The sequence below is a fragment of the Erinaceus europaeus genome, chromosome 4 (genome assembly GCF_950295315.1).
Source record: "Erinaceus europaeus chromosome 4, mEriEur2.1, whole genome shotgun sequence".
Classification (NCBI taxonomy): Eukaryota; Metazoa; Chordata; class Mammalia; order Eulipotyphla; family Erinaceidae; genus Erinaceus; species Erinaceus europaeus.
The window spans coordinates 121472459-121493370 of NC_080165.1; the positions used below are offsets into that span (position 1 = coordinate 121472459).

Sequence of the window (20912 nt, forward strand, 5' to 3'; positions counted from 1 at the left end):
CTTGCTAAACCAAAGCAATCAGTAACAGCTATATATAATCTTTCTAGTTGGGTACCAATAAGGGGTTAATCAGTCTTGGTTTACTGAGTGTAGCTGTCAGGCTTTTATCTGATCCTTCCTCCCTTCCTCCCTTGCCTACCCCTTTTGTAAATGTCAACCACTTCCTGATGAGCCTGGTAGTGGTGAATTTCACACCTTTCTTTTCTTTGTGAAGAAACCTGGGTGTTAATGGTACAGGATTGGGTACCATTGTAAGCCTCTAGCTGTCTGTTAGTATATCTGAGGGATGCCTGTGGAAAAAAAGTAGGAGCAGGTGAAGAAATTTGAGAAATAAAGCTGCTAGATAGGTTCAAATAGCCTCATTTTTAGAGTATTTGCTTTATTAGCTACTTTTATATGTGTGTTCAATAGGCAGTAAGCTTAAAGAAGCTCAGTATTAAGAACTAAAGAGTCTGGCAAAGAAGGGAGTTGGGGTGGGTAGAGAGCTGATTGGTAAAATACTACTACTAGTAATAATAAATGAACAAAAATCAGAAAAATTAAAGGAGTCTTCTCTGGTCTTATATTCTACAGGTGTACTTACAAGCTCCAGCAATGGAAACTTGGTCAGTTGATCAGGTCTGCTGTTGGTTGGTGGAGAAAAACTTAGGAGAGCTAGTTCATAGGTTTCAAGGTGAGTTGTTTGCACTTTTGAAAAATGTTAATTTGAGCAACCAGGATACTGGATGACTGAAAATTAGGTTTGAGTGCATGTAAATATGAAGTCCCTATAGTGAGGAACTTTATTTTTTTTCTGAATGTGGCATGGTTTGCATTTGACATAATATTCGTAGGAGAATATACTCTCTTATAAAATGGAATCTTAATGATTACTTACAGTAAATATTTGATTTATGGATCTGATATGTTTTTTGTCCTTTAATAGTACATTGTGTGTGCAGGGTTGAACTTAATAAGTATTACACATTGCCTGAAAGATAGTATTAAGAAAAATTTGCCAAGATCTCTGATAGGATTAGAATGGGGGGTAGGTAGTAAGTAATATGGAAGAAGAAAGGTTTTATTGTGACTCCATATTTTCGTACTTTCTTAGAAGTACATGTCGATTTATAATTACGCAATATCAAGGTTTCAGCTTTTCCTTATCAATGGCACAGGTAATTTTATAATTGCAAAGGGGCTAGTTTTGATGGTTTTCTTAATACCGGGAAAGTTTTGCCTACAGAACATTGTGTTTTAGATGTTTTAACCAGCAGCCTTACAGAAACACTGTTTTTTAGAGGAAGAAATAAGTGGGGCTGCCCTTCTAGCACTTAATGATCGAATGGTTCAGCAACTGGTCAAGAAAATTGGGCACCAGGCTGTTCTGATGGACCTAATTAAAAGATATAAGCAGAAGAATCAAGAGCTGAAGTCTCTTGGAAGCCCTAGAGAAACAAGACTGGTCACACAAAAGGATGGACTTTACCTTGCGTAAGTCTGCTCACGATTGGCCTTAGTTTTGATGCTGTGTGTATCCTGACTGTGGTTATAGCATGATATCTGGAATTGAAATCTCTTTGAAAACTGTCACCATTTTCAGCCAGATTGTGTGTACTGTATTTCTAATACTTGCATAGAGGACACTTTTTTTGCAAAGTTTTATTAACCATGATAGACACATTTTTTTTTTTCAACAGACTCCAATTATAAGGAAAATCCAATATGCTGAAATTCCCATATAGAAAGCTTTATGTCAAACAGCTGAAATGTACACAATTAGAAATGGACATCTGCAATTTATGTCTTAAAATCAGGGTCTGGGAAAGGCAACTTTGACTGCTTCGTTGCTTTTCCCAAATGATTTATTCATGTATTTATTTATTTGCCGTGAATCTTTAGAGTTATAAATTTATATTCCCCTCTAGGGGCCTTTGCAATATAATTTACTTTAAGTCTTTGCCACAGTGAGTTTTCTAATTACTCAAGGTTATTTCTGAAATAGTCTCTGCTATAATAGTATCCCAACAAAAATAACATAAAACAATTTTGGATGATTATAATGTTAAGAAATGTGTTTTCATTTAATTTTTTTAAATCACTGGCTTATACAATGAAGAAAATGATTATAACAATTAGGACATTCGTATTTTCACTTTTAAGAGTCTATGCCTCAGGATCATTTCAGATACTAATCTGTTGGGTTTTTTTTTTTCTATAGCTGAGACTTTTTACAAGATTTCTAGAAACAAATAATTCCTGCAGATCAGTTACTTATTAATTTTTAAACATAAGTATAATGTTTGATGCAATTATCCTAGTCTTTTACCTAAATTTTCTCAGATTATATTTATTTCTTTTTGATAAGAAGCACAGTGCTAGAGACACCTAGTTTAAATCACTTGATTTTTATGTCATTTGTATACTTAGAACAGGGAGGAGGACATGAAAGTCCAACATTGGACAGGGGATTTTACCATCTGACTCAATGGAAAAAATTCTTTCACGTATTGTTTTGATATATCTACATAAAAGCATATTCTTCAATATGTAACTTTTGTCATGTTCTTATGGCATGCTTTTAATCCTTTCCAACAAAGAGGGCATGTGAACTTCAAAGAAAATCAAAGTAATTTATCAGTATTTTTTGATAAGTCTGAATTTTGAGCTACAAGTTCCTTTTAATTGACTGGAATCCTTGTTATTGCCTTAGGCTCAACTTGTAAGTAAACAGTCAAAGCTGTTTCCACTGCAATTCACTTTATACTGTTCTCAAGTAAATGAGAACTAGCAGGACTGCCAGGAAATCTGGGTTTCATTCTTGGCTCTACCATCAATTGACTTGAACTGATTATATTAAATGTTGGCATGCCTTTTGTTTCATCTTTGAGTTGTGAAAAGTAGTACAGTATGTAACTCCATGTTAATCCTAGTATTTAGAAGTACCATAATCTTTAGTACTTTTTCCAAATCAAAATAGTCTTTTGTTAAACATTCAGTGTTGCTAACCTGGTCAAAAAAGGCAGTTGCAAATATAACCAAGACATAGGACATTGACTGTTCAGGATTTATCATCTATTTATCCACTCTGCCCAGTAAATAGTTGGTTCAAGTCAAGAATTATACTTTCTTGTATTCAGGTTGCATTATTCTGGTGAAACGCACATACATGTACAATTATTAGTGAGTTTGTTTTATATGTAGTTAATTACACTGTATTTACTTACTGTCAAGCATATGGTTAAGTAAAAGTAATAGTAATAGTAATAGAACAGCAAGAGAACAAGTGATTTACTAAACCATTTTCACATATGCTTACTGAAAATAGAAAAGTTGGCATAGCATAAATTACCCTAAATCTTGATATTAAGATGCTATTTCAAATTTCTCTTCTAATATTAACTTTTCTTAAGTTTAACTGTGTATTTTCTTAAGTTTAACTGTGAATTTTCATGTGACATGAAGTGCGTAGAAAAATGATGCCTAAAGCTCCTTTTAAAGAGTCTTTAATGGCACTGTAGACCAAAGATTGCCGGTGGTTTTCAGCTTGAGTGCAAATTTCATTTAATGTCTGCTGTGTTATTTTGAAAAGAATTTGCTGCCCACATCTGGACAAGATATTTGGCTTCCTATTCACAGAGACATATGATGGGAATAGGAAATAGGTAGGAAAATTTTCAGTTGTTTTTTTCATTTGTTTTCTTATTGAAGCCAGTAAAAATATCCCTGGTGAGGAAGTAGGAAAACTGAGGTCAACTACTAGCACTGCTATATAATAGCTTGTGGTGGTTCCCTTATGGGCTACAGCTGCAGTTTTCAGAAAATGAGTGAACTGGTAGCATTTAGTTCTAAAATGATGAGATTTCATAGAAAATAAAATGTCCCACCAGCTGGGAAGATAGTTTAGTCATAGATCATAGGACTTATATAACTGAGGGCCCAGATTTATCATTAAGACCGTATATGTCAGAACTGAATAGTGCTACAGTCTCACTCATTCTCTCTTTCTCTTATAAAAATAAATAAATAAATACTGTATTAAAGTAAAATGTCCTAAGAGGGAGATAGCATAATGGTTATGTAAATGGCTTTCATGTCTGAGGTTCTGAAGTCCCAGGTTCAATCCCTCACACCATGATAAATCAGAGTTATGCGGAACTCTGATAAAAAAAAAAAAAATTTCCCCAATATAGCAGTGACTGAGGGAGGGACATTACATAGGATTATCGTCCTACAAGCATTTTAGTTTGCTAAGTAAGAATATTAATCAACAGAAACAAGAGGATGAATATAGAATGATCTCACTCATAGAATTTGAAAAACAAGATCAGAAGGGAAAACACCAAACAGAAATTGGACTTGAGTTGGTGTACTGCACCAAAGTAAAAGACTGGAGTGGGAGAGAGGGTTTGAGTCCTGGATCATAGTGTCAGAGGAGGACCTAGTGGGAGTTGAATTGTTACATCAAAAACTGGGAAATGTTATACATGTACAAACTACTGTGTTTTACTGTCAACTGTAAACCATTAATTCCCCAAAAAGAAATAAATTTTAAAAAAGTATTAATCAATTAAAATTTTATCATTATCATCATTCCATAAAGTGAAGTATTATCTTGATTCCATTCATAAATATGACTAATAAATGAAAATAGTATTGTAAACTGTCATCAGTCTACAGCATTTTTTAATAATTGAGATGACTACAGAAGGTCGTTTTCTCAATCCTTAGTCATGACACAAATGTGTAGCTTAGAGAGAACCAAAGCTGTAGTATTTACTATGGACTCATCCTCACCCTCAGAACCCCCTCTTGATCTCTATTATATCCCTGCTGAGTAGCCACTGAACCTCCTCTTCTTTCTTGGTGACAGGAATGAACAGTCCTCCAGTCCAGCCAACTGTGGGGAACAGATGTCATCTTTCTATCAGGCTGAAAACCTTGAAAATGGACTAATTGACCAAAGAGTGCTGAAACAGAGGTATGATGCCAACTTCTAAGCATATGAAAAGTCAACTAATAACTATCTTTTTAATGAAATTTCATCATCTTATATGCTCTTCTAAGTTGAAAAAGAATTTTTAAAAATCAAGTGATGATGATACTTAGTAAAAGTTGAAGTTTTTTTTAAAGTTTTTAACTCTGTGTGGGGGGAAGGGTGAATTCAGACATTAATATTATGCATTTTTTAATTGTATGTTGTTGGGCTGGCACCAGAGCTAATCTGCATAGTGTGCTGCTTTGCCATGCACACATGACCCAGGTTTGGCACCCACAGCATAAGAGGAAGCTTTGGTGCCATGATATTTTTTCCTCTCTCTGTCTCTTTCTTTCTGTCTAGAAAATTCAGCCCAGAGAGATAAAGTTCCAGTAAAGAATATATATATCTTTTTGTTTTGAATTTTTTATTGTTTTCTAACTTACTATTTATGATACAGATACTGCTTTGGAGATATTTTCTTACGATATCCCACTAGATTTTTACATAGTATTGTATTTCAGTATAAGAGCTACATTGATGCAATGGAAAATTACAGAGCTAGAGAGCCAGATCCAAGAATGTGGCATGCAGACATAGTCTAGAGGGAGATTATAGGTAAGATGTGATACCAAATATTCTGACAGTGCTGGAGGTATGGCTCAACCTGCCAATGTCCATGTCCAGCAGGGAAGCAATTACAGGAGCCAGAACTCCCACCTTCTGCAACCCGAAAAGAATTTTGGTCCATACTCCCAGTAGGATAAATACTAGGGAAAGAAAACCAGAAGTTTCTGTACCCCTATTCCACCAGGACCTGAAGCATTTGTCACCAGCAATCTTGTTTTTATGCCATAACTGAAAGGGAAGCAAGTATGGCAAACATCAGAGACAGACCTGAGAGAGAAGAGGAAAAAAAAAAAAAATGGAAAGACACTTGGAAGTAGTATTAGGTGTAGGGGTAACTTAGAATAGAAGTGAAGGACCACTGAAATAATGGGAAATTATATATTTATACACATAGATAATGTTAGATAGTTATAGAATCAGCCCATGTCTGTGACCTTGAGATAACCACTGCAGTTTCCAATAAAGAGAATGGGGACATAGAGCGCTGGTGGTAGGAACTATATGGAATCATACCCCTATTAGATTATAATTTTATTAATAAATATTAAATCAATATAAAAATAAATAAATAAAACATTATGACAGCATTTCCTGGCCACCTAGCCTGTGTGGTTTACACATTACTCATGATACTTAGCATTTTCATCTACTCATGAGCAAATAAATACTTTTACTTAGGTATACTGACACTAAAAGAGCTACTTTGACCAGGCATTCTTACAAAGAGGCTTTGTCTCTGGATTCTATAATCTTTTGTCTCCCCCAGCACTGTCCACTTCACTTCACTACTCTTTGGTACTCAGGAATTCTCAAGATATCCCAATGAGGTGTCCCATCTTCCTTCACATCATTAACTTCTGTGTGGCTTGGTGAATAAGAAGGAGGAAGGGATTTTCTAGGCTAGACAGTCTCCATAGCCTTCCTAGTCTAAACTAGTTCAGAAAGTGTACATACAATTTTATCGTGGCTTTATCCCCCCTTCCCATTCTACTCAGGGTGATTCTTGATTCCTAGTACTTTCCTCTGAATTTTTAACTACCCTCCTTTCACAAAGCAGCCAGTTTCAACCCCAGTACCACTGTGAATCAGTATCTTATCTATAAAGTGGGAATAATAACTATGCTACTTTCCTCGTTATGTTCTTGTGAACATTAGGAATAGAACACCTGCTAAATATTAGCTGCACTAGAAACACACAGATACTCAGCGTACCACTGTCTACATAGCACAGTTCCAGGTAGTGCTCCCGTTTCCCTTATCCCTTCTTTCTCTTCCCTACTTCTTGCCAGTAGGAGGTGGAGATTCAAACTTCCATTCATGTCAGTCTTTTCTTATTTCTAAACCCTCAAAATTACCCTGTGATACTGTCAGAGCGTGATTATTTTCATTGATTTTTATTATTATTTTTTTATTTTGTTTTATATTTATTCCCTTTTGTTGCCCTTGTTGTTTCATTGTTGTGGTTATTGATGTCATCGTTGTTGGATAGGACAGAGAGAAATGGAGAGAGGAGGGGAAGACAGAGGGGGGAGGGAAAGACAGACACCTGCAGACCTGCTTCACTGCCTGTGAAGCAACTGCCCTGCAGGTGGGGAGCCGGGGGCTCGAACCAGGATCCTTATGCCGGTCCTTATGCTTTGTGCCACCTGCACTTAACCCGCTGAACTACAGCCCGACTCCCCATTGCTTATTTTTTTTTTTTACAAAAGTTTACCTTTTTGGTTTACAAGATTATAAATATTTTTTTATTTTATTTTGTTAGTGATTTAATAATGATCAACAAGATAGTAGGATAAGAAGGGTGCAATTCCACACAGTTCCCACCACCAGAGTTCTGTATACCCTCCCCTCCATTGGAAGCTTTCCTATTCTTTATCCTTCTGGGAGAATGGACCAAAGATCTTTATGAGGTGCAAAAGGTGGGACATCTGGCTTCTGTAATTGCTTCTCCACTGGACATGGGCATTAACAGGTTGATCCATACACCCAGCCTTTTTCTATCTTTCTCTAGTGGGATAGGGCTCTGAGAAGTGGGGTAAAAGTATAATTTCTGACCTCTTCAGGATGTATTGTCACACCTCACCCCTACAACAAAATACCAATATCCTTTATCATAATCCTTCCACCCTTGCAATCTGCCCCACCCAACAATCACTCAAAATCTCTGTTCTAGGCTAAGGTTATCAAATGCCCCTCCCACTTTATTTTGACATAGCTGGTCTAAAGGAATAACCTTGTGCTTCATTGTATTTATTTTTCACAAAGCCTGGCAAGAGGAAGAAAGCAGAAGATTGGTATTGAAGTGGAGACAAATAAGATTTGGAACCCAGAGCCATTATACCTATATCTTTCTTTCTACTCATACAATACTTCTCACTCTATGACCTTCTAGTGTCTATTCAAATGTATCTCAAAGTTAGCATGTCTGAAAACTAATATGCCAGAGGACAGATATAATATATGAATGATTTTCTATAGTACCGACTACAAAGGAAAATTCTCCTTGGCATATATATGCATATATATATATATATATATATATATATATATATATCATAAACACCATAAATCCACTCAGATTGGGAGAATGTTTTTATATAATGGAGATTATCATTAGGGTTTAGTGCCAGCACTATGAATCCATTGCTCCCAGTGGCTGTTTTCCTTTTTATTTTTTATTTTTTTAAGTTTTTTAAAATATTTATTTATTTTCCCTTTTGCTGCCCTTGTTGTAGTTTTTGATGTCCTTGTTGTTAGATAGGACAGAGAGAAATGGAGAGAGGAGAAGAAGACAGAGATGGGGAGAGAAAGATAGACACCTGCAGACCTGCTTCACCACTTGTGAAGTGACTCCCTTGCAGGTGGGGAGCGGGGGGCTCAAACTGGGATCCTTAAGTTAGTCCTTGTGCTTTGTGCCACCTGCTCTTAACCCACTGTGCCACCGTCTGACTCCCTCCTTTTAATTTTTTTTTTACTTTTTTTTTAACCAGATATGACAAAGAAATTGAGAGAAGAGGGGGAGATAGAGAGGGAGAAAAAGAGACACCTGAAGACCGACTTTACCGACAGGTGAAGCCTTCCCCTGAGGTGGAGTGGGGCATTATCACACACAGTGCAGATGAGGAGGTGCCACAGTTGCATGCACATAATACTTTCTTACCCAGCACATAAGAAAGGCAAGTTCCAGTGATGAAGTGCACCAGCCTAGTTATGAGTTCATTAGCACAAGTTCCTGTTAGATTTATGATTTCTCTTTTAATTTCTTTTTAAATTATATTTATTTATTTATTTATTTATTGGATAGAGACAACCAGAAATCAAGAGGGAAGGGGTGATAGAGAAGGAGAGAGACAGAGAGACACCTGCAGCCCTGCTTCACCGCTCATGAAGCTTCCCCCCTGCAGTTGGGGACCAAGGCCTTGAACCCAGGCCCTTGTGCATTGTAATATGTGTGCTCAACCAAGTGCAACACCACCAGGCCCCACGCTTTTAATTTCTTCCATGTTTGTGCCCTTTTTAGATACAGAGATCTGGAGAGTTAAGAAAAGTCGGATCCCGGGGGCCGGGTGGTGGCGCACCTAGTTGAGCACACATATTGCAGTGCGCGAGGACCCAGATTCAAGCCCCGACCCCCACCTGCAGGGAGAAAGCTTTGAGAGTGGTGAAGCAGGATTGCAGGTGTCTTTCTGTCTCTTTCACTCTCTGTCTCCCCCTTCCTCTATTTCTGACTGTATCTATCCAATAAATAAATAAAGATAATAAAAAAAATTAAAGTCTGATTTCTATTTGCAGTACATGACACGGTGTAGGTGATCAGCAAATGTTCATTAAGTGGAGGCTGAAAATATCACTGTGTCCCTATGAGTTCTTAATAAATAAGAATGTGCTTAACCCAGTATGCGACCACCCAGCCCTAGGAGAAGGTATTGTAGGCAAAACATTTCACAACATCCAAGATTAAAACACCTAAGGGCCCTGAGCATGAAGAAATTGATGCTGGAAAGCCAGGACTGCAAATATCACTCCTAGGGCTGGCTGGTGGCATATCCAGTTGAGAGCACAAACTATAGTGCAGGAGGACCCTGGCTTAAGCCCTCAGTTTCTACTTGTGGGGGTGGGAGCAGAGGAGACTTTATGAGCAATGAAGTAGTGCTGTAGGTGTCTCTCTCCCCCTTCCCTTTCATTTTCTGCCTCTATCCAATAAATAAAGAAAGAATATTTTTTCAAAAAAGAAGATACCACTCTTTCTCTCATGGAGCCAAAATCATGGCCAGATCAGTGTCTCTTTTGCTACTTGACTCTGCTTCTTTTCCTTGTGTCTCTCTAAGAGGACAGATGCAGGATATCCTGTTCATGGTCGCTCTAACCTCTTCAGACTGATTGGTATTTGACTGATTGGCTAGAATACTGACTCCAAAGAAAATTCTCCTTGGTAATAGCTCTAGTCTTCCAAGATAATTGACAGTCTTTTAGTTCTTCTTCTTCTAGCGTTTGCCCTTCTTCCGTAGCCAGTCAACAGCGTCAGGTTAAGCCTGATGTAAAGTTTAGTGTTTCTTAGTAACTGAGAAAGAGAAAGTAGGGAGCTCATCATGTGCTAATTGTCCTTCATGGGCCATCAGCTGTGGGGGAAGACCAATTAAGAAGACATAGGTAGCTATTTTTTAATTACTCCTTTAATCTTCAAATCTTGTAAATCACTATTAAATCACTAATAAAACTTTTTTAAAAATAAATAAAAATAAAATTGATTGACCTGGAGGGGATTAAATTGTTATGTGGAAAACTGAGAAATGTTAAACATGTAGCAACTACTATTATTTTATTGTCAATTATAAACCATTAATTCCCCTAATAAAAAATAAAATTTATTTACATAGTGTTATCACTAGGATCAGTGCCTACATGACAAACCCATTATTCCCAGAAGCCATACTTCCCCTTTTGTTAAAAAAAAATATATATATATATATAATTATCTATATATTTATTGAATAGAGACAACTAGAAATCGAGAGGGAAGGAGGATATCGTAGAGAGAGAGAGAGAGACAGAGAGACACCTGCAGCCCTGCTTCACCACTTGCAAAGCTTTTCCCCTGCAGGTGGGGACCAGAGGTTTGAACCAGAGTCCTTGCACATTATAACATGTATGCTCAACCAGGTATGCCACCACCTGCCCTCCCCAATATACATATATATATTAAATTTAATATGACAGAGAAATTGAAATGGGGAAGATAAGGAAAGAGACACCTACAGAAATGTTTCACCACTCCTGTAGTCTCCTCCCTGCAGACAGGGGCTGGGAGGTTGAACCTGTATCCTTATGCATGGCAACATATGCTATCAACCAGGTGCACACCTGCCCAACCCCTTTGAGATTTTTTTTTTCACTTGTCCTGCCCTATATTCAGGTCTAGATTAAGATGAGATAGGAGATTCACTGTCTTTCGTGTTCTGTCTCAACCAGTAACTCCTTTGTCCAGCCAGGTGAGCTAAAATAATTTTGGTCACCATGGACTCCCTCCTCCTGCCCGCCTACTAGACACTATTCACTAACCATGAGTTGACTGAGGGCCTGTTGCACGACTTTTGTGTCAGGATGTCTTGGTTGCTTCCTTCCTTCCCTACCTATTTATCCTTGAAGGTTATACTTAAAACTCCTCCCTTTTTAAAATTTTTTTATAGGACAGAAAGATTAATTTAAAATTAAAATTTCAAATTTCTCTTTAAAGTCCGTAGAAATACCTCAAGGACAAAGATCATGTTCTTTCTTTCATTATAAACACAGCATTTGTTAATTTCTTTTTTTAATTATCTTTATTTATTTATTGGATAGAGACAACCAGAAATCAAGAGGGAAGGGGGTGATTGAGAGGGAGAGAGACAGAGAGACACCTGCAGCCCTGCTTCACTGCTTATGAAGCTCCCCCCCTTTCATTATAAACACAGCATTTGATAAATACAGTTACTAGCTCACAGTAAGCTAATGGGAAATTTCAAGTTGAACTGAGGATGTATGATTCAATGAAACACACATTTATGTGGGGCAAAATAAATATTGAGTAGGATCAATTTCTTCTTAAACCTTTTGATATAATTCATACTTCTTCTTCTAGCGTTTGCCCTTCTTCCGTAGCCAGTTAATGGCTTTGAAAGTGACTGGGATCCATGTGGATTCAGTCGGCTAGGAAGGATGGTCAGTTTCCCCCAATGAATGGGTACTCACGGGATGCACCACGGGAAGGTCGATCCAATGCATCCCATAATTCATACTAACTATAGTAATTATTTAATACAAGGTTAATCTCATGAATTTATAAGACATTAACACATAGCAGACTAGAAAGTGCTTCTGAGTTTTACTATAAAGTTTTCATTAAGTAAACTGCTTTCAAGAGACAGGGAGAGATGACAAAAGAAACACTGACATTAGGGGAATTTGTACACCAGGATTGGCCTGTTGTCTCCTTTTAGTTGTTAGGTAATCTCTGCCCAGCATTCTGATAGAAATACTCCCCTCTTGCAATTTGTGAGGAGGTCCAAATGAGATCACATTAAAGTAGCAGGGAACATCATACAAGATGAAGATTATCATTCCTATAATTTACTTTTGTTTCCCAAGATGAATTTGTGCCTTCCATGAGATCATTTACAAACAAGAAAGAAAAGAATCCTCCAAAGGCAAGACAACTCCATAACTTTAGGCCTTGAAAGGTCTCCAGTAAAGATGTGTGTACCCCAGTGCATGAAATCTGTGTTCCCTAGAATACAGTGATAATGCTATTTTCTTTGGTGTCAGGAAGCATTGCTTTTTTTTTTTTCTCCAAGTTTATTGCTGGGGCAGGGTGCCAGCACTACAAATCCACTGTTCCTGGAGGTCACTTTTTCCATTTTTGTTGTTGTTGGATAGGACAGAGAGAAATTGAGAGAGGAAGGGAAGAGAGGGAGAAATATAGAGAGGGAGAGAAAGACAGACAAAACCTGCTTCACCACTTGCAAAGTGACCCCCCTGCAGATGGGGAGCCAGGGTCTCAAACCAGGATCCTTGCTTCGGTCCATGCACTTCATACCATGTGTACCTAACCCGGCATGCTACTGCCCAGCCCCCAGGCATTGTAATATTTACTGAATTGCTTAAATATCTTTCTTTGACAGAGGACTTTATGATTCCGGCTTCAGGATGTGTTAGTGATACTTTAAAAACAATTTTTCCCCACTATCCTTTTTTTTTTTTTACTTTTTTTGTCACGAGAAGTCCAGTGCACTATCCATTGCACCACTGAGCCACCTTTACTTTTTCTTATACTAATGATTTAATACTGATTTACAAAATTATAAGACACAGGAGTGTTTCCCCACCTTTCCCACCACCAGAGTTCTAAGTCCCCATTCTCTCCACTGGAAACTGCAGTAGATCCCCCTCTACCTTTAAATTTAAATTTTTCATATATATTCCTTGTAACTATTCACTTCCCTACTAGTTCTTCACAACACATGAAGTCAGGTAAATAAAGGGTTACTAAACATCATGTTAAAAGCACTTCACTTGAACCTTAAGTAAATGTGTGCAGGCATTTTGCTCCTGCTTTGGAGCACAATTATAAATTAGTCAAGTTTCATGCATATTTTAAAGACTTTTTTTTTCCCTTAGTCTAGCTGTAGCTATGAAATGTTGACTGGTCTTATCCATCACCTGTGTCTAATGCAAAGGTAAACATTTGATATTTTATTTGAGGACATTATCACGCACACTGCAGATGAGGGATGCCACAGTCGCATACACATATTTTCTTACCCAGAACATAAGAAAAGCAAGTTCTAATGAAGTGCGCCAGCCTACTTATGAGTCCATTAGCACGAGTTCCAGTTAGATTTATGATTGCTCTTTTAATTTCTTTCAGGACTGTGCCCTTTAAAAGTGCAGAGATCTGGAAGGTCATGGAAAGTCTGGTTCCTATTTTCAACACATGACTCGGTGTAGGTGATCAGCAAGTGATCATTAAGTGGGGGCCAAAAAAGTCATTTGTGTCCCTTTGTCTTAGTAAATAAACATGAAGCATCGTGATTAGAAAAAAAAAATAGAGAAATTTATTAGTAGCACTTTTATCTCCTGTGCACATGGGAGAAACCCAGATTCTGAATAACTCATCACATAGTCCTAGACTTCATCAGTAAGTTGCTCTCTAGTACAGAAAATTTGGGGAAGGAAGGAGGGGTCGGTTAAAGTAATGAATGACTTCCAGAGGCAAGTTCCACCTTCTCCAGGAAGAAAGTATAGATCAACTAGAAAAGAAAGTTAGCAAAATTAGGTCACAGGGTACATACAACTAGAGGCTTAGATAGTTAAGTTCCATTCTTTTCACAGACCTGCTCTCCCTAAAGAAGAAATCTTATCTAAAAGGTAATCTTCATTCTAATTCCAGGGATTCTCATTTGAAATTAATCTTTTATCAATCAAAGGCATAGTTTGGGGATGGCAAATTTTTACTCCTCTATAATTACACAAAAGAATAGATAATATGAGGCATTTTGTGTGTTTTTTTTAATTGAGTAGAATATATGCAACCATATTAGAGACATAATCTTGTAAGATGTTGGATAAAATAGTGATATTTGAAATCCTCTACCACAATATGATGGTCCAATCATAGTTATGTGAGGCAGACATGGTGAGAGAGGAGTAAGTAAAGGGATTAATCTAGCAACCCCGTGGCTACTAATGGTTAAATTAGGCAAGTCTAGAGAGACAGGATAAAAAAAGCATTTTGGGCCAATGAAATAGCTCACTTGGATAGTGTACTGCTTTCCCATGTGTATGATCTAGGTTCAAGTGTAACTCCCACTACATTGAAGGAAGTTTCACTGTTGTGATCTCTTTATTTCTCTTTATCTATCTCTTTTTGTTCCTATCTAGAGAGAGAAGTTAGAAAGTTTCATTTTAAATTCTGGTTCTGCCGTTTTCCACTTGAGTGAGTTGCATTACCTCACTGAGCTTCTGTTAATAAGCATGAGTATAATATAATTCAGGGAAAAGTGTTCATATTATCAAAGCAAAGGTTTGAATCACGCATCACTCAGAAGGTCAATTAATTAACAGACAAGAGTTGCTTTGAATAAAGTAGATTTAATCAGGTCCTAGCAATTCAAAGAATCTATATACATACATACATACATACATACATACATACATACATACATACGTTCTTATTCTCAGGCTGTATTTCTAAATTTATGAAACGTGGTGGGTCAGTGGAAGAGGTTCAGTCATGTGGTCTCCCAGTTAACGCAATGGATGCTACCACTTGGCTGTGCAGTTATTATTTCAGATGAATCACCATGTCCCGGCAGCCTGTGCACTGTAACCCTTCAAGCAATATCTTTCTTCCAGGTTTCTACATACCTGACTCTTAGTTTGACATCACTTAAGGGTGAGAGGTAAGGGGAGAGTCAGAGAGAGTGAAAGACTAAGAAGCATACACATATTCATGGTGATGTCTTTAATACTTGTTCACTAGCATTTAGGACCTATAACATGGTATCCCTGTAAATTGTAATTATTTTTTTAGTTATCTTTTTCTGATGAGAGAAAGACATCATTGTTCTACCATTCTTGGTAGTGGCCACACACAGGATCTCACACATGCAAAGCCTATACTCTACTGCTGAGACACCTCCATGGTTCCTAGTTATTGTTTTATAATCAGGCAAGTTACCATAGAATAAGGTCTAAAGAAACCTATGAGTTTCTGGTTTTGGTTCTAATAAGCAACCTCAAGTAGAAGCAGCAGGTTTCATATTGGGAAGTACAGGAAATAGCAGGGCTCAGGGTACAGCATCAGAAGAATATGCTTCAGTCCTTGATAGTTTATGCCATCAACTCTATTAGAAAAGATGTAGAGACATATACATCAAATATATCAAAAGTGTAGAAGGAATTTAAAGAACTTAAACAAAGAAACCCAGTTACTATGGAAAGAGACTGTCACCAATAATATAGATGATATATTTCCACATTTCGATGCTAATCCTAGATCAATAGGACAAGAATCTTTCTTAAATTTTTTATTGTGATTTAATGTTGACTTATAAAATTACAAGATAACAGGAGTACAGTTCTGCACCGTTCCCACCACCAGAATTGTGTATCCTCAGTCCCACCATGGTAAACTACAACAGTTCTTCCAGGATAGCAGATATGGGTTAACTATTATTTCTATAATTATCTGTCTATACTTGTATATATTTGTCCTTTTTAAAAATATGGTCCCATCTTCTCTTCCTTTATAATTCACACACACACATACATATCACTACATCAAAATGTCCCTCCCTTTTTTTTTTTTATTCTCTCTTCGGATCCTGATGGAGTTGAAGTTCAAAGCCCTCTGGTCAACTTCCCCCTAACATTTCTCCCCCACTGGGAGTATGGACAAAACTTCTTTCTGGGGTGCAGATATGTGTAGAACAAGAATCTCTAGAGTAAAATGCATGTCCCCTGTGTCTCCCACCCCATTATTTCACTAGAGGATATTGCTTTAGGAGTATAGCATTCTAACTGTATTCTTTGATAGCTTTTCAATGAATATTAATATAGTAGAAGCTACAAGGACTCCTTTTGTAAAAATAATAATAATAATCATTTAACCGTCTAGTCTGGAATTCATCTTGTGTAATTTCTATCAACATAACAGAAAGCAATTTGAAAAAATACTGACTTGAAGATGGCTTACCCAAGTCAGGATTCATTCACTTATTCCATGATTAAATAAGAAATACTTACTCCATACCAGGCATTATTGTAAGCCCTTGTTAACTAAAATAAAAACAACAACAGCCGCTTGGGGATGGGGGAAGGCATGCATTTTCTCAAAGTTTTAGTTGTGGGGCCAGGTGGTGGTACACCTGGTTGAATACACATGTTTCAATGCACAAGGACATGGGTTTAAGGCCCCAGTCCCCATATGCAGGAGGAAAGCTTCAAGAATGGTGAAGCAGTGCTGCAGGTGTCTCTCTGTCTCTCTCCCTCTTTATATCCCCCTTCCTCTCAATTTCTCTTTGTCTCTATCAAATAAAGATAATAAAATGGGTCCAGGCATGGGCACACTAGGTTAAGCACACATAGTACCAATCAGAAGGATCCTGGTTCAAGACCTTGGCTCCCCACCTGCAGAGAGGGGTCTCTTAACAAGAGGTGAAGCAGTTATGGAGGTGTCTGCCTTTCTCTCTCCTTCTTTGTCTTCCCCTCTTCTTTCAATTTCTCTCTGTTCTATCCAATAAAATGGAAAAAATGGTCACTAGGTGTAGTAAATTGGTAGTTCCAGCCCTGAACCCCAGTGATAAGACTGGAGGCAAAAAAGGAAAAGGAGGAAGAGGAGGAGAAGGTGAAGAAGAAGAAAGGGAAGAAAGTATTAAAGAATTAAAAACATAGTTTTAAAAAATTTTACTTGAGGACAGACTATCAGAGTTTGAATCAACTGCTTTATGGATCTCCCCTCTTCCAATTTATATATGCAGTTAGAACTGGTGGGGCAGACCCAATTTTTTTTTTTTTTTTACAACAAAACAACAAGACATTTGTCCTTAATAGATACGAGATAGTAATATTACCTAAAATACTGTGGGTTTGTTTTTGGGTTTTTTTTGCTTGTTTACTTTAAACCCAAGTGAGTTTAATCTCTCAGACAGAAATTATTATAGGTGTGGGGAAATACAAATTGAGATTTTAAGATTATTTGCTTTGGTGGGTGTTTGGTTTAGGTCTGTACAGCTAGCCTGGTAGGTCCTTCCTATGACAGGAGGAATGGCAGGAAACCACTGGACTCTTCACAACCAGGAAAGAGAAAGAAAGATGGGATAGATGAACATTGGAGTCCTGGTTGGAAACGGATGTAGGTTGGATGAGAAAGTGTCTTACAGAACACCTATCACGGGGAGATAAGAGGTTGTGCTTATGTGTCAACACTATACTGTAAACCAATCTCCCCTTGTATCAATAAGATGAAATCTATTTCATTTCACTCTCAAGGACTACTTTAAGTCCCCACAAATTACTCTTCTCTGTGTTCAAAATCGCAAATTTTTTCCACACACTTGGAAACAGTAGTGAGCAAAGCAGATTATATCTTCCACCTCATGGAGCTAGTATTCTAATGTGTGTGTGTGGGGGGGGGGATTCAGTGCACTACCTTATGAATTTGTTTAAGTGCTATGAAAACTAATAATGCAAAGCAAAAATGGTATAAAGAGAGTGAATGGTGAGGATTCTATTTCAGATGTGTTTTCAGGGCAACGCTTCAAATTCCACTACATGGTATTTGAGCAGAAACCCCAAGGAGTGATAAAGATTGACTCACTAAGTTAACACTTGTATTTCCTTCAGCTGAGGATATCTATGGACCAGCCAAATGGGAATTACAGAATCAGAGGGAGATGCCCTCACGTGACTGATAAATAACTGTTGCCCATCTCCATTAACTTTAATATAATCTCTTCAGAGAAATCCAAAGTAAGCTTGTCTGTTAATCTGGGTTTCCCTTTTTGCTCTGTTCAATTTCCTGAATAGATGTCTTGAGCTGGCTGTTATTTAAACATTGGAGGGAAGGGAAGAGAGAAACTAGTTTCTTGCCTATGGCAACTCACAGTGTACAAGACAAGACTGATATGTAAGCTAATAGCTGCAGTATTGAAAATGATATTCAGAAGTAAAAATGCCCAGAGTACTGAAATAACTCAGAAGAGAGAGATATAAGATTTTCAGGAAAGTGTGTATAGAGATGGTCTCTAGGGAAAGGCTTCACAAAAACTGAAGGAAGACATAGAAAGATTATTACTAATTCAACTAAAGGAAAATGGGGTAGGAGAGGGAAAGGATACTTATGGGGTTGAGGGTGAAAAGGAATTATCCTCTACTTCTTTAGGTTCTTTAAGACTGAGAAAGTGAGAAAGCACAATGTATATTAAGGAGAGCACAAATAAAGAGAAGTTAACAATGTGTGACCCTCCTGTATGCATAGATTCAGAGAAAAACTGCCTCATGCTGTCCCAGGCAACAACTAAACTTAGTGGGGAGGATTTTAGGAAGAAAAGAGGGACAGAAAGCACAATGATCTTTAATTTGCTATTGAGGTGTCATGTGGTGGCTCTGAGGAGGAGGAGGGGGAAGGGGGGGAGGGGAGGAGGAAGCATGAAACACAAGGCAGGCTAGACCTTGGTTCTGCTCTATTCTTGGTTATCTAGTGAGATCTGAGCCAGTCAGCTGTGGAGGATAGAGATTCCTGAGAGGGCTTCACAGACCAAAATTTCCCCAGACGCCTCCATCTCAAAGCCAATTCACATTTTGCCTTTAGATTATGTCCCATGAAATCAATCACTTTGACAAAAAAATATATTTTGTGGCTGATAGATTTTTGCTCTACTTCTAGCATTTTTTTTTTTAGCTTTGGGTTTTTTTTTTTTTCACCAAGGGTATCACTGGGGCCCAGTGGCTATATGACTCCACTGTTCTGGGCGGCCATCTTTTATAGTGGGGAAAGACAAAGAGAAATAGGAGAAAGAGACTGAGATAAGGAGAGACACTTGCAGCATGGCTTGTGTAACTCCCCCTCGCCCTCACAGGTGGGGACCAGCAACTTAAATCCAGGTCTTAGTGAATGATAAATTGTGCACTCTAGTGAGTGAGCCACCACATGACACCTCAGTGGCAAATTAAAGATTATGCGCAAAGGCACAAAGATCCGGAACAGCACAGGGGCTTCTGTTTGGAGTGTTTTTGAAGTGGAGCAGTAGAGGCAGAGAGAATAGCATTGCTAAAATGGCAAAAGTTGCTGGTGCAGAGGTGTCTAAGTTATGTCAGTGAGCAGGGGAAAGCTTCTTAACCCTGACTGTACATGAATTTTTTTTATTATCAGGGGATTAATGCCTTATAGTAAATACAGTTGTTGATACATGTGTAAACTTTCTCAGTATTCTGCAAAACAGTCTTATCCCCAACCTACCTGTAGTACTATAATAATAATAATAATTAATAATAATAATAATAATAATAATAAATTAGTACCTTAGATCAGCATTTTCCTAAACTTTTAATGTACTTGAATTACCGTTGCCCTCAGCCAATACTTTCCTAGGACTATACTTTGAATAGAAAAGCACTAGACCAGCAACGAACTGGGGCCAGGTGGTAGTGCACCTAGTTGAGCGCACACATTATAGAGCACAAGGACCTAGGTTCAAACCCCCCTGGTCCCCATGCACAGGGGAAGCAAAAAAATAAAAAAGAAGGAAAAAAGAAAAGCACTAGACCAGTGTACAGTAGAATGAATGTGTGCCTCGCTCCGAAATTATTAGCTACAACTTTAGTCGCAGTGTGATAACATTTGGAGGAGTTGTATTTTGTAGGTTATTAGGTCAAGAGGGTAGATCATTCATGAATGAGACTCCTGCCCTTTTAAGAAAAGACCAGGGAGGTAGTATAAACTCTCTTGTCAACCAGAAAGAGGGCACGCACCAAGAACCGGGTTGTATTGGCACTCAGCCTCTAGGACTGTACAACATCAATTGTATGGTAGTGGTGTGAGGAACTGACTGGAGAAAAATGAGGAGAGGAAGAAGACTCAATCAACATCTTTTTGTTGTTGTTGTTTGCCTCTAGGGTTATCGCTGGAGGGCTTGGTGTCAGCACTATAAATTGAGAGAGGAGGAGGAGATTGAGAAGGGGAGAGAAAGGAGACACCTGCATACCTGCTTCACCACTTGTGAAGCAACCCGCCCTTGCCAGTGGGGAGCTAGGCTCGAACCCAGATCATTGCACCAGTCCCTGAACTTCGTACTATGTGTGATTAACCTGGTGCGCTACCAAACGACCTCAACACCCTAACTTCCAGCTTAAACAAAGCATAAAGAGTGTATTAGCTAAGACAGTTCTGACTGACAGGTATGAAAGATATATTTAACATGAAATTAACAAAACAGACAAGATAGATAACTTGTTAGCATATGTATTTTGCCATGCACACAATCCACTGGAAGCATCAGTGTTGTGATGGCTTTCCTTATCTCTCTGTCTTTCTCTGCTCTCTTTATCTGAAAAAGGCAGCCAGAGCTGTGAAGCCCTGGCTATGACAACAAAAAAATAAAAGAAGAAGCAGGGAGATAGTTCAAGTGGGATAGAATATATTTTGCCTGAGTTTGATTCCTGATATCATGATATATCAGTGAAGTAGTGGCCCAGTGTTTCTGTCTCTCTCTGTCCCTCTCTTTTTCCTTTCTCTCTCTCTCTCTCTTTGGCATATACACTAACTAAAATTATATATATATATACATAT

General features: G+C 37.9%; 1 protein-coding gene across 1 annotated transcript in view; it reads left to right on the forward strand.

Annotated features, from left to right (window-relative positions):
- Nucleotides 1-579: 579 nt before the first annotated feature.
- SAMD3 (sterile alpha motif domain containing 3) overlaps nucleotides 580-20912 on the forward strand; it is an 87593-nt gene continuing 67260 nt past the window's right edge. Inside the window, exons 1-3 of the mRNA XM_060190924.1 lie at nucleotides 580-673; nucleotides 1281-1473; nucleotides 4853-4960. Coding sequence (XP_060046907.1) covers nucleotides 595-673; nucleotides 1281-1473; nucleotides 4853-4960 — 380 coding nt within the window. The 5' untranslated portion in view covers nucleotides 580-594. The remainder of the gene's footprint in view (nucleotides 674-1280; nucleotides 1474-4852; nucleotides 4961-20912) is intronic.